At 40.4% G+C, this 13591-nt stretch overlaps 1 protein-coding gene across 1 annotated transcript; it reads left to right on the plus strand.

The window, feature by feature from the left end:
• Positions 1-6929: 6929 nt before the first annotated feature.
• On the plus strand, positions 6930-11207 carry LOC119479011 (BTB/POZ domain-containing protein 17). Its single transcript, XM_037754175.1, has 3 exons — positions 6930-7098; positions 8729-9032; positions 9751-11207. Exons 1-3 carry the CDS (start codon positions 7002-7004, stop codon positions 10823-10825), a joined length of 1476 nt encoding a protein of 491 aa, XP_037610103.1. The 5' UTR covers positions 6930-7001; the 3' UTR covers positions 10826-11207.
• The last annotated feature ends 2384 nt before the right edge of the window (positions 11208-13591 follow it).

The raw sequence follows: 13591 nt of genomic DNA on the forward strand, positions 1-13591 counted from the left end.
GTGAAGGAGGTTAAATAACGCTCCAAAGTTACGCTAAATTTTTGGCGAGGAAAAACTGTCATGGCCATTTTCAAAGGGGTCCCTTGACCTCTGACCTCCAGATATGTTAATGTGTCCAAAAAACATCTGAAAAAATGTCCAAGAAATATCAGAAAAAAAGTCTGGAAAATGTCCAGATGAAGTCGGAAAAATGTAAAAAAATAAAAAATCCGAAAAATGTTTAAAAATTTCCCCAAAAGTCCCAAAAAAGCCTGAAAATTGTCTGAAAAGGTCCAAACAAATATCCGAAAAAAAACTGAAAAATCCCAAAAAATCTGAAAAATGTAACAGAAAAAGAAGAAAAAAAACAGTCCGAAAAAAGGTTTTAAAATGTCCAAAAAAAGTCTGAAAAATACTAGCTTCTCATGAAGGACGTTAAATAACTTACGCTAAATTTTGACGAGGAAAAACTGTCATATTCATTTTCAAAAGGGGTCCCTTGACCTCTGACCTCCAGATATGTGAATGTAAATGGGTTCTATTGGTACCCACGAGTCTCCCCTTTACAGACATGCCCACTTTATGTGTGTTATGTACGTACGTTATATTTCACTTACTTTACTAACTATACTTTACAATCAGCTGATAGTTTGCGTCCTGTGCTTATAACGTCCAGGCACATTTGCACTATGAAAACGTAGTCAGCCCAACCATGTTGTTTTTTCCTAAACCTAACTAAGTGGTTTTATTACCTAAACCTCAGCAAGTGTTTTTGTTTAATTCACAACATTAACCACGTGTTTACTTCGACCGTAATGTGACGCCGAGGGGTCTGACAAAACGTCAGTTTGTGACAAGATGGGATGAGAGCGTGTTGGGAGACCGCTGTTTGTGTCCCATGTGAAACTAAAAGTCAACGTTCACTTATTTCCCTGCGTTCGCCGCTCTCTATACTTCCTGGTTCACAGTTATGTTGATGTTAATTGATTTTGTGCGCACCGTCACGAAACAAATGTGAAATTCGTACATGTACATATGTACATTTCGTGACTATTTCACAAACTGCTGTGCAACTGGGCTGGAAAAAACGACAACTGTGCAACGCTCAGCGCCTTGTCACGCTGCTGGCGTTTTTACCACAGTGTAAACATGCGGCGCTCCAAATGCAAAGCATTCAAAAATACGCTGACCTCAGGAAAAAAAACACTTTGGTGGACACGGCCCCTAAACTTACCTTGTGGGACCAAGTTTTTGTCCCCAAATAGAAGGTGTGTCCCCATAATGTGCTGTGTGAACAGAGGTCCCCACAACGTCATCAGTACAAACACACACACACACACACCCACCCAACAGCAGCAGCGTCCTAATTCCATGCATGTATTCTTAACAGCAGTTCAAACTAACACAATTACAAGCCAGAGAGTCACTGAGCTCCGTGGACGTGGGAGCCAAGTTGTTGTTTTGTACAAGACGAATGTCTCCTTAATTTAGCTAAACCCTCCGATAGATCACGTCTCACGACTGCAGATCGTTGATGATAGCGAAGCTCCAAAGCAAACACAGGAGAAGAACTAATTCATCCATCAGTTCGGTCTGTTAACAAACCAAACCTCAGGCTGACTCGCTGTTGGCTTCGTGCACCCTGCAGCTGCATATCATTTCATGTGTTTATTTGACATACAGATACACCTCTGACTCTACACTGCAGCGGGGGTCAGTCAGGCAAATAACGAACCTCGGCAGCCAACGATCATGCAAAGACATGACTCGCCATCGATCAGAGCTGTTAGATTAGAGGCAGATGATGAAGAGGGAATAAATAAGGATGACCCTGGACATGAGTGGTTAACTTTAATCGATTCCGCTTCATAATTGTGATGTTGATATTCATCACCGCAGTCAACAGAAATCAAATCTTCCTTTTATGGATGCAAGTCACCTCAGAAAACCCAGAGTGTGTCACTGAGGCCGTAGCATACAGATATATTATAGAGTCTTCTCTTGCAAGTCAGTTGTTTTACCTTTATCAGCCTTATTCTTTACATTACTGATGGTGTTAACATGCTATGTGCTGCTGAACGTTTCAGCCATGTCTCCTAATAATTACATTCCCATACAACAAAACTGCGTTATGAATTACGCAGCCCAGTCGCACAGCAGTTTGTGAAATAGTCATGAAATTTGACGTATTGATTCGTGTACACAGACACGAATTTCACATTTTTTTCATGATGGTCAGCCGAAATGAAATTCGTATGTAACCGGGAAGTATAGAGAGCGGCGTGGGGAGGAGGTCGGACTTTCTCCAAGGAGACCGGCGTTCGTGTCGCGTGTGAAACCAGAAGTCAAAGTTCAGATTTATTTGTCACGTAACTTCACGTAACTAGGGCAGTCATAGTTAACGTGATAATAACGCGTTAATGCAAATTTGTTTTGACACTGCTAATTTCTACTAAAAGCCCTCGTGAAGATACTGGTATCATGTGAAACTAGAAAACCTAATGAATCCATCGGTACCAACCATGTCATACTAGCTTGTCGTGAAGGAGGTTAATTAACGCTCCAAACTTGCACTAAATTTTGGCGAGGAAAAACAGTCATGTTCATTTTCAAAGGGGTCCCTTGACCTTTGACCTCCAGATCAATGAATGTAAATGGGTTCTATGGGTACCCACGAGTCTCCCCTTTACAGACATGCCCACTTTATGATAATCACATGCAGTTTGGGGCAAGTCATAGTCAAGTCAGCACACTGACACACTGACAGCTGTTGTTGCCTGTTGGGCTGCAGTTTGCCATGTTATGATTGGAGCATATTGTTTTATGCCAAATGCAGTACCTGTGAGGGTTTCTGGACAATATCTGTCATTGTTTTGTGTTGTTAATTGATTTCCAATAATAAATATATACACACATTTGCATAAAGCAGCATATTTGCCCACTCCCATGTTGATAAGAGTATTAAATACTTGATAAATCTCCCTTTAAGGTACATTTTGAACAGATAAAAGATGTGATTAATTGTGATTAACTATGGACAATCATGCGATTAATCGCAATTAAATATCGTAATTGATAGATTTAGTCCGTAGCTTAATAACGTAACAAACGTAGTAATTTTAAGCCAAACCATGATGTTTTTTTTACTAAACCTAGCCAAGCAGTTTTGTTGTGTTTTTGTTTTACGTTAACACTAACCACGTGTTTAAAACTGTTTAAAACCGCAACCGTAATCTGGGAGAAAACGCGTTTTAGTTTGGTTGTATGGGAACGTAATTCTGTAGTAGACAGGGTTGAAAAGATTACATGCTTCTTGGCAGGTTTATGTATCCTGAGATCTTCTTGAAAGTCGCCCAAAACGGAAATAACATCCCCTCAAATATTTACTATTCTTGAGTAAATGCACTTAGTTGCTTCCCGCCTCTGATTATATAATCAGGATTTACACCTGGAGGTTGTAATCAAATATATAATGACCATCTCATGGAGCCAATTTCACGCCTGCAGAGTCTATTGGCTGCTCAGATTTATAGTTCGTTTCTGTCTGCCTACGTTCAGCTCGTCCCTCACAAACAGCTGCCACTGGAAAACAAACCTTCCTCTGCAGCTGGAGAGCTGAAAGAAGAGAAAGGAAGAGCTAATGGAGCTGCTGCAGTGAGATAAACGGATGCTGAGGCAGGTCACCTCAGTCTGGACGCCTGCCATAACCTCAGCTCTCCAAACTGCCCCTCTGTGCAGCTTTCAGGCAATAAGAGTCTCAGCGACCGTAACATGAGCAGCTCTCCAGACAAACCCTGTCATTATATCTCCGCTCAGACACACACTCATCAGGACGTCATGCTCCGTCTGTCTGAAAAACCTCTCAATCTTTATTTTTGATTCATGCTTTTGATTAAAGAAGGAGGGATGTTTTATATGGAGGACAGAACCTGCCAAAATCAAAAATAAAATAATAAATAAATAAATGACTTAAATGTAACAAAAATAAATATTAAAAATAAATATAGCCAATAATTAATTGATAAAATGTGACATAAATTTATATTTCTGTTTGAATTTGCTTATTTATTAATCTATCTTTGTATTAATTCCCTTATTTATTTACTCTTCTGTTTAATTTTCCCTTTTATGTATTTATGTATATATTTTTTAGACATTTTTATATGTATTTATTTATTTTTGCATTTCTTTTTTATTTATACATTCATTTTTGTATTTATATTTTATGGTTGTATTTATTTTTGTACTTTTTAAAAAAAATTGTATTTATTTATTTTTTTATTTTTTTTATTTGTTTTTGTATTTATATTTTATTGATGTATTTATTTTTGTACTTTTTTATTTAATTTTGTATTTATTTAGTTATTTATTTATGTATTCTTTTATTTTAACATTTCTTTATGAGGGGGCTGTCAATAAATGCATGAATACATAAATAAATACATACATTTAAAAATAAATATAAAGAATAAGTGCAAAAAGAATAAATAAATGAATAAACAAAAAAATTGATAAAAAATAAATACATAAATATATGAAGGGAACATTAAACAGAAGAGTAAATAAATAAGGAAATTCATACGAAGATAAATAAATAAAGAAGCAAATTAAAACAGAAATTTCAATTTATGTCACATTTTATCAATTAATTAATGGCTACATTTATTTTTATAATTTTGCTAAATTTAATGACATTTATTTATTTATTTATTTGCCATTTTAATTAATAGCTACATTTATTTTTAATTCTGTTAATATTAATATTATTGCAGGTATCATATGTTTGTATCTGTAATGAGACCAATGTGAATAATGTTGTATCCTGACTGCTGATGAGGTGCAGCTAGTCTGCCCTCTAGTGGTGATGATGTGTGAATACATCTGGTAGTATCTCAGACAGATGTTGGTGAACACTTTGACTTTGACTGCAGCTTCAGGTACTGCATTTAGCATAAAATAATATGCTCAAATCATAACATGGCAAACTGCAGCCCAACAGGCAACAACAGCTGTCAGTGTGTCAGTGTGCTGACTTGACTATGACTTGCCCCAAAACTGCATGTGATTAAGAAATTAGTCGTCATGTGCAAAAACAAAGTGGTTTGAAATGTAATATTTTATGTTTTTCATGCTAAACTTGAAATAAATGGTGTTAACTCTCTACAGAGAGACAAAAAGGGACCAAACATGTTATATGTGCACATTGAAGGCCACCGTATGACTGACTGACCTGTTGGCTCACATCCAGACACAGACATCCTTTCTATCCACAGTCAGACCGGGATAGAAGAACTCACCATCGACTCTGACACACATATGATCCGTGCTCACAGGTCGGGGTCAACAATGCTGACAAGGCACCACAACAACCGATCATCATCATAAACCTCACAGATATCAGCTGTACAGTCCCTCACTGACTTTCTTCTTGAACAGAGTTTGAGTTTTGCTGGATGGATTGTACATATTTTTAAAAACAAAGTGATGATGATTTCAGTCAGAATCATTAAAGGAGGTATTGATTGTATAACTTACTCCCCCCTAATGAAGCGTGCTGTAGCCTGAAGCTGTGAATAAATTGCTTGTGTTGCTGTGTTACGCACATTATGGACTGAACTGGGTGAACACACTGACACACATAACCGCACTACGGCCTACATTTTTAATACTGGTAGTTCATGATCCAGCTTCAGTGTTTGCAGATATCCCAGATCATCACAGCAGAAAGGGTTGAAATAAAACCTGTGATACAGATCATTCCTCACCTGCAGACCTTCACAGGGCCGGCTTAATGCGTAGCACATACTGTATAGATCAGAGGTCAGCGACCTCCTGTGGCTCCCTGTGGATTTATAAAAATGGAAATGAAAAACTGTTTTTTGTTTACATTTTCATTTTTATTTTTCATGTTGTAGGTCTATGGTACGACGGTACGACAGAGTATTAGGGCCACATTGAGGAAAATAAAATAAATTGGAGATTTACAGAATAAAGTCATAATATTACAAGAAAAAAAGTCGTAGTATTATGAGAATAAAGTCATAATATTATAAAGTAGTAATTTTTTTCCTCGTAAAGTTATGACTTTATTCTCATAATATTACGATTTTTTTTCTCGGAATATTATGACTTTGTTTTCGCAACATTACGACTCTATTCTTGTAATATTACGACTTTTTTTCTCGTAAAGTTATGACTTTATTCTGTAAATCTCAGATGTTTTTTTCCCTCAACATGGCCCTAATACTCCGTCGTACATTGTCTCTTTGGCCCTCACTGGATTAGATTTATATACTATATACTTAGACTATAAACTGTGTTACCTTCATTACAATGCTCAAATATTTTGCAGCTCCAGACAGATTTAGTTTTTGTTGTTGTTTTTGCCTAAAATGGCTCCTTTGATAGTAAAGGTTGCTGACCCCTGGTATAGGTGGTCGCCTATAGGATGCCACCTTTAGGGGTTCTTGGTTTCTTGACTTGCAAAATGATCTTTTAAATTGACAAACATCATACGTGTGATTTATGGCGCATTTCAAATAAATATTCATCTCTCTCCGTTGACTATCGTTCATATTTGTTCTGAAATAATGCCCCACCAGAAGAGGTGGGACTTCGGCTCTCTATTTCACCTACAGGGCACCAGAAGGACTAGAGCCGGCCCTGGACCTGCAGTTGGATCAAACATCACAGCTGTGTCTCCTCGTCCACAGCTGTCTGAGAGTCCCGCGGCCTCCTCATCCAATCAATGTCATGCAGCAAGCGTTAATACCCAAGGATAGGAAAGTCAGAATCAAAGTGGTAGCCATGGAAACAACCCAGGCCTGTTTCCACCCACCAATCGATGAGGTTCTGTGTGTGTGTGTGTGTGTGTGTGTGTGTGTGTGTGTGTGTGTGTGTGTGGTGGGCCGGATGTGGCAAGGAGAACCCCTGTCCCACATTCAGACCCCCTCGTCCTCTAGTCGACAGACATCCAGACATACAGCAGTGAGGACGGACGGACGGAGGACGACTGAGAGAAGATGGTGAAACAAGTTGTTCAGATCCACATTAGGATGCTGGTCCTGGTTCTGGTTCTAGTTCTGGCTCTCTGTCTGCACTCAGGAGCAGCTGCTGCAGGTGAGTTAGTGTTCAGCTGCAAGGTCACTCGTAAAGTCATGAAACAGGATGTGTAGTCTGATGCTTTATTTCAGTGTGCTACAGCGCTGTGTGCTGATTCTGGGTGTGTGGGACGGAGCTGATAGTGTAAATGACTGTTTGATGTTTGATGGAGCTTTCAAGCTCATAATTAAAGACGGATTAATGTGTTGTTTCTCACTGGTGCTGCATTGGAGCTACTTTCTAGTAAAGCATTGGTTCCCAACCTTTTTCCTTAAGGGACACTTTTATTAAACTTTAAACTTTAAATTTAAACTTTATTCTCTTTATTTACTGGGTGAACAGTATTTTTAATATCTCCCTTCCTCTATATGGAGGACGGAACATGCCAGAATCAAGAACAAATATTATTAAAAACAAATGTAGCCATTAATGAATTGATAAAATGTGACATAAATTTATATTTCTGTTTTAATTTGCTCCTTTATTCATTTATCTTTGTATTAATTCCCTTATTTATTTACTCTTCTGTTTAATTTTCTCTTTTATTTATTTATGTATTTATTTTTATAATTTTTTTAATTTATTTATGTTTGCATTTATTTTGTATTTATTTGTGCACTTTTATTATTTCTTTTATTTTTAAATGCATGTATTTATTTATGTATTTATGCATTTATTGACAGCCCCCTCGTTTGCATAATGAGGCAGAAATGCATTAAGAAATGTAAATAGAAATGTGTAAATAAATGTATAAAGAAACGTTTGGGGAAATAAATAAGGGGTGAAATACAAAAGAAAAATCGTGCAGAAATAGATCAATCGATTAATTAATTAATTAATTAATTAAAAAATAATAAATGAATGAATCCATACATTTAAAAATAAATAGAAAATAAGTGCAAAAATAAATAAAATATAAATGCAAAAATAAATGAATAAATTCTAAAATTAAATACATAATTACATAAAACAGAAATATAAATTTATATCACATTTTATCAATTAAGTAATGGCTACATTTATTTTTAATATAATTTTTATTAAATTTAATGACATTCATTTATTTATCGAGTCATTGTTTATTTATTCATTTATTTTTGATTTTGGCAGGTTCTGTCCTCCGTACCTCTAGGTTTAGACCTTAGTGAAAATAAGCAGAACTCTGACTGACTACTGAATACCTCTTGCTATGTGAACAGGCTGCACCAAAAACTGTGTCTTCAGTCCGGGTTGTGATTTAAAGGGAGCATCACGGCCCACAGCTGACTTTGTGTCGTGTTCCGTTTTTATGAGGAGAAAGGAAGTGTCAAATATTTATGAAGAATCAGAAAGAGGAACTAAACTTTGTTAATATGAATCCAGGCTCAGATCCAGTCACAGCGTAGGGATGGAGGAGGGGTGGTGTGCTACAACCGCCTCAGCTGAGACAAAGCTTTAATTAAACGTGACCCACAATCCCTCATTATCCAGACAGCGCGTGCAGCTGGACTGATCAATGGCGTGGAACTGGTTGATACTGCCCTGCTGTCTGCCCCAGTACATCACTGACATGCAACTTCTGCACGCTCCTCTGACAAACTTCACTCTCTAATCTTGCTTTTCTGTTATGTTTTTCTTTTATTATAACTACATATTCCTCCTCCACCAGCAGGCATGCTGAAAGTTGACCCGACCCAGGATGGAAGTGGCGGCAGCGGCGGCGGAGACACTATCAGCCACTCCCTGACCGTGGTGCAGCGTCTGGAGGCCCTGCTGGCTCAGGGCAACGGCAGCGACGTGTCGCTCAGGGTGGAGACGCCCAGCGCCGACGAGGTGAAGGTGATCCAGGCTCACTCGCTGGTGCTCTCCCTGCAGAGCCCCGTGTTTGAGGAGATCCTGCTGAGCCGCAACAGCAGCACGCTGGTCCTGAAAGAGAGCTCCGACTGTGCTGCCGTGTTCGACAGGTTCATCAGGTGAGAGCATCTCAACGTGAGATAGATGTCACACTTCCACCCTTTGCAGTTTGATTGAGCTATCATGCCCTCTAGAGGGATGAACTCTGCAACTGCAGCCCTACATCTGAGACACACGATCAATGAGTCCAACATGAAACACATTGACCAATCAGGGGCCCGCTGGGTTGCTCGATAGCAGCTCATGTGGCGTAGCAGGAAGACATCGAGGAGCCTGTGCTGCAGCAGCAATCAATAACTAAATCTATTTTTATTTCAAATGCTAATGAGGTTGATCAAAACCTGAACTACAGTCGAGCTGCCATCTGCCACACTGAAGGAACTCTCCTTGTTCATTTTATAAAGTGGAACCTTTTAAGTGTTTTTCTTTGAGGTTACTTAAAGGCCCCGTTCAGACCTGGTATTCACATGCGTCCTCAGTGATCAGATCACAAGTGGTCACTGGAGACGCATTCTAATGCCAGGTGTAAACAGACGTACTTAAAGCTCTCCACGTGTGTTCGGATCACTCAGGACGCATGTTGATACCAGGTCTGAACATTTAACAAGTTAACAGTTAACAAGTTATAATTTGTTCTGGTGTTCTTCATAAGTTGTTGCAGGTTTAGATCAGTGGTTCTCGCTGCGGGTAAAACATTTGTCACATTCTGTATGTATGTCTTAAGTTGAAATGTTGTGCTTCAAACACATTAAACCTGTCCTTCCTGTCTCTGAGCAGGTATCTGTACTGTGGAGAGATTTCTCTGCGTCTGGACCAGGCGACACCTTTACACAAGCTGGCCTCGAAGTACCAAGTGATGGGCCTCCAGCAGGGCATCACCCAGTACATGACCAACAATCTGGCCCGGGATTCGTCCTCGGGCCACGTGGCGGGCTGGTACGAGTACGCCCTGCAGGCCGGGGACGTGACTCTGAGGGACAGCTGTCTCCAGTTCATGGCCTGGAACCTGTCGTCGGTGCTGCACAGCGGCGAGTGGGTGACCGTTAGCAGCCAGCTGCTCATGTCTCTGCTGCAGCGCTCCGACCTCATCCTGCAGAGCGAGATGGAGCTCTTTGCGGCGCTGGAGGCGTGGATTATTCAGAACGAGCCGGACGGTCTGACGGCCGAGAACGCGCTGAGAGCTGTGCGTTATGCCATGATGCCGCCACGGGAGCTCTTCCGCCTCCAGACGCACTCATCAGTCCTGGCTCGCTATCAGGAGTCGGTGCGCGACCTGCTGTACATGTCCTACCAGTTTCACTCTGCGTCGCCGCTGCACATGGCCAAGTACTTTGACGTGAACTGCAGCCTCTTCATGCCCAGGAACTACCTATCGCCGGTGTGGGGGTCGCCCTGGATCATCAGCAACCCCTCGCGAGACGACCGCAGCACCAGCTTCCAGACCCAGCTGGGGCCCAGTGGCCACGACTCCAGCAAGCGGGTGACTTGGAACGCCATGTTCTCGCCACGCTGGTTACCCCTCAGCATGAGGCCGATGTACACGGAGGCGGGCGCCATGCAGCCGACACGCGTGGATGGAGGCCGCCCTCGCATCATCATCACGCCGGCCACGTCCAGCGCAGATTTCGCCGGTGTGAACTTCCAGAAGACGGTGATTGTGATGGCTCAGCAACAGGGGAAGGTGGTGGTGAAACACGTCTACAACTTCCACCAGAGCACGGAAGAAAACGGGGATTTCTTGGCCGATGCCGACCTGTACCGCCGGACGTCTGACTACCTCATCGATAGCTCCCTCTACCTCCATATTGTGGTGAAGCCGCTGTACCAAACCCTCATAACCAGCAAGAACTGACCTTCTTCTCTGAGCCGCCTTACCTCGCCGAACACAATCCAACCTTGTGAAGCGACATCTCACTCATATCACGTCACGGGGTCACGGATCTGAGTCCTCCTCGTATGTGATGTTTGGATCATTTTGTCTCGTCTCTGCTGTTTTCATCGGGCAACTAACACACCAAAGCTTTACTCATGACTGTCTGAGATAACAGTGAGTGTAAAATCATGATGAAACGTGTCTTAAAGGAAACGTCTGGTGCTATTCTACATTTCTCTTACTGTCAACAAATCCCATGAAAACACCAATAGACCCCATTTTCTATTAGCAAACATGATGACGTATTTTGTGAACACGTTAGTTAACGCTGGCTAGCAAATATTGTTGGCTTGTTTTTTTAACAATGGCTGAAGAAAATCCTATTTTCTCTCAACATGTGCTGTCACTCACTCTCCAGGATCACCAGTGGTAGTTGAGAAAGTTAACATGAACCAACGGGACCAGATTAGCCGACCCCTACGCCACTAGAGACTACTGCAGGAGGAGGAGACGGCTGGGGCTGTAAAGATACATTGAGGGCGTATAAATCTTTGGATGCCTATAGTTAACTATCCTTCAGTAAAGTCAGTCAAAAAGAGAGTCGGACAATATCGACGAAGCGTTTCAGAGACGGAGAAAAAGGGATGCTAATAGTTTAGCCTTCTTCTAACTGCCGGCTCACGGCTGCTGTAAGCAGAAGGCTAAACTATTAGCAACATTTACTCTCCATCTCTGAAACGTTTCTCTGATATTGAAGCTCGCTAGAGCCTCGAATCACAGTTTGTCATCTCAGATGTTTGTGATATCTGGATCCTGGCAGCTAACAACACAGCAAGATGACATTTTAGATGTGTAACTTCAGCCCACTGTTAGTGTTACGGTCCGTGTCCACAGGCTCCGTGCTTTCCACGCTCCCCATTCATTGTCTATGTAAGCAGCCGCGCAATGCATTCTGGTAGCGTGGCGTCGCGATTCGAGAGACTAAGCGTCACGACGCCCGCTCCTCATTTGCATAAAGTTGAGGGCTCGTCTACTTTATGAAAATCACGGGCGTCCGACGCGACTCGCTGCCTCTCGAAACACCCGAGGATCTTTTAAAATAAACGTTGTTGATCCAAAACAAAGAAAGATTCAGCAACTGCACAGCTTATTTCTCGCCTCAAATGTTTTCAGAAACACATTTCAGTGAACTATTTACGTGAATATAAGAGAAGAAAGTTTCCAAACGAGCCTCCATACTGGTTCCGGTTTGAAAGCTGGGAGCAGCAGCCAACGGCGGGAAAGCGTTCGTCCAATCAGGAGCCGAGTGCCTTGTTTCTATGGACAGCACACCAAGCGTCCAATGCTGGGAAGCGTCGCGTCCTCACGCGATAAAAAACGCCCCTGTGGACACGTACCATTAGCATCCAGTCTTTCCTTTGTTTTGCCTCCAGCTAACACCGTGACGTCATCATAACGTCAATATAAACTACTCTATAGAGTGGCAGAGCTTTACTGTTGTCCAAAAACTAAAAACACATCAATGAACCTCACTGTGTCCTCCTGCTGCTACTAATACTCACTAGAGCACCAAATGTGGATTAATCCGCCGCTGAAAATAGTCCCCAACAGATGCAACATTTCCTCCTGTTTGAGTAACGTTTGATTAAAACTACAGTGCCCAGCTGTTTTAGGAATTTACTGAGCATTTTTTAAAAATGAAACTATATATTTGTGAGCTGTTTCTAAAGATTTCATTAGGCGCCGATGTTCTTGGGGCTGAGAGCCACAGACAGTCAGAAACTACTGACAAACAGATGAACACATTGTTGGTTTTAGTCTTTTCATGGGATTTATTGACGATGAGAAAAATACTGAATATCTCCAGCCTGATCCTTTATGCTTGAGGTTCTGTTCCGGCTACATTTTCTTTGTGTTGTTTTTTAATTATTGGTGCTATTATACCCCGTTTACAGTTAAAGGGGTCACAGTTGTCATTCATCACCCAGTGAGCACTGATTTTGTGATCGGCAGGTCAAACTACATCTAAACTGTTAACATATAACGGTTGTTTCAACAACATTTTAATGATTAAACGTCAAAATGTAGCTTCAAAGTGAAATATAGTCATTAAATGTTGTTGAAACAATAGTTATATGTAACTTAGATGTAAAAAATAAACCAAATTCAGCCCAGTTTTAACCTAGATATTTTTTATTTTACCAACAAATCACTAAATCAGTGCTTACTGGGCACCACATGTTCCTCCTGTTGAACTTCAGCTGCACATTTTTACTTTTTATTTTAGTCATAATGTATTTATAAAACCACTCTTATAAGCCTTCACACCACCACAGTACTGTAGATGTAAGAGTACCCCGTCATTAGTTCATTAATGTTATTAAAATCATTACGTAGATTCACTGTTGCATTAATCAATGTTACCTGATAATAATAAAGATTTTTACTGAAGTTTTAAAATTAAACTGAAAATTGTCCTGTGATTTCATGTTTTCATCACCTCACAAAAATAATTCTTAAGTCACGTCAATTTTATTTTTCAGTTTAAAAATGCACTGTTAAGATTAATCCACCAAACAGTTGATAAAGTAATTAAAATGAACACTAAAAGGCTGCTTACACATTAATACATAATAATAACTGATACAAAACAGTACTATATGGAGGACAGAACGTGCCAAAATCAAAAATAAATGAATAAATAAATAAATGACTCCAGAAATAAATGTCATTAAATGTAGCAAA

Source organism: Sebastes umbrosus, chromosome 20 (genome assembly GCF_015220745.1).
Source record: "Sebastes umbrosus isolate fSebUmb1 chromosome 20, fSebUmb1.pri, whole genome shotgun sequence".
Taxonomy (NCBI): domain Eukaryota; kingdom Metazoa; phylum Chordata; class Actinopteri; order Perciformes; family Sebastidae; genus Sebastes; species Sebastes umbrosus.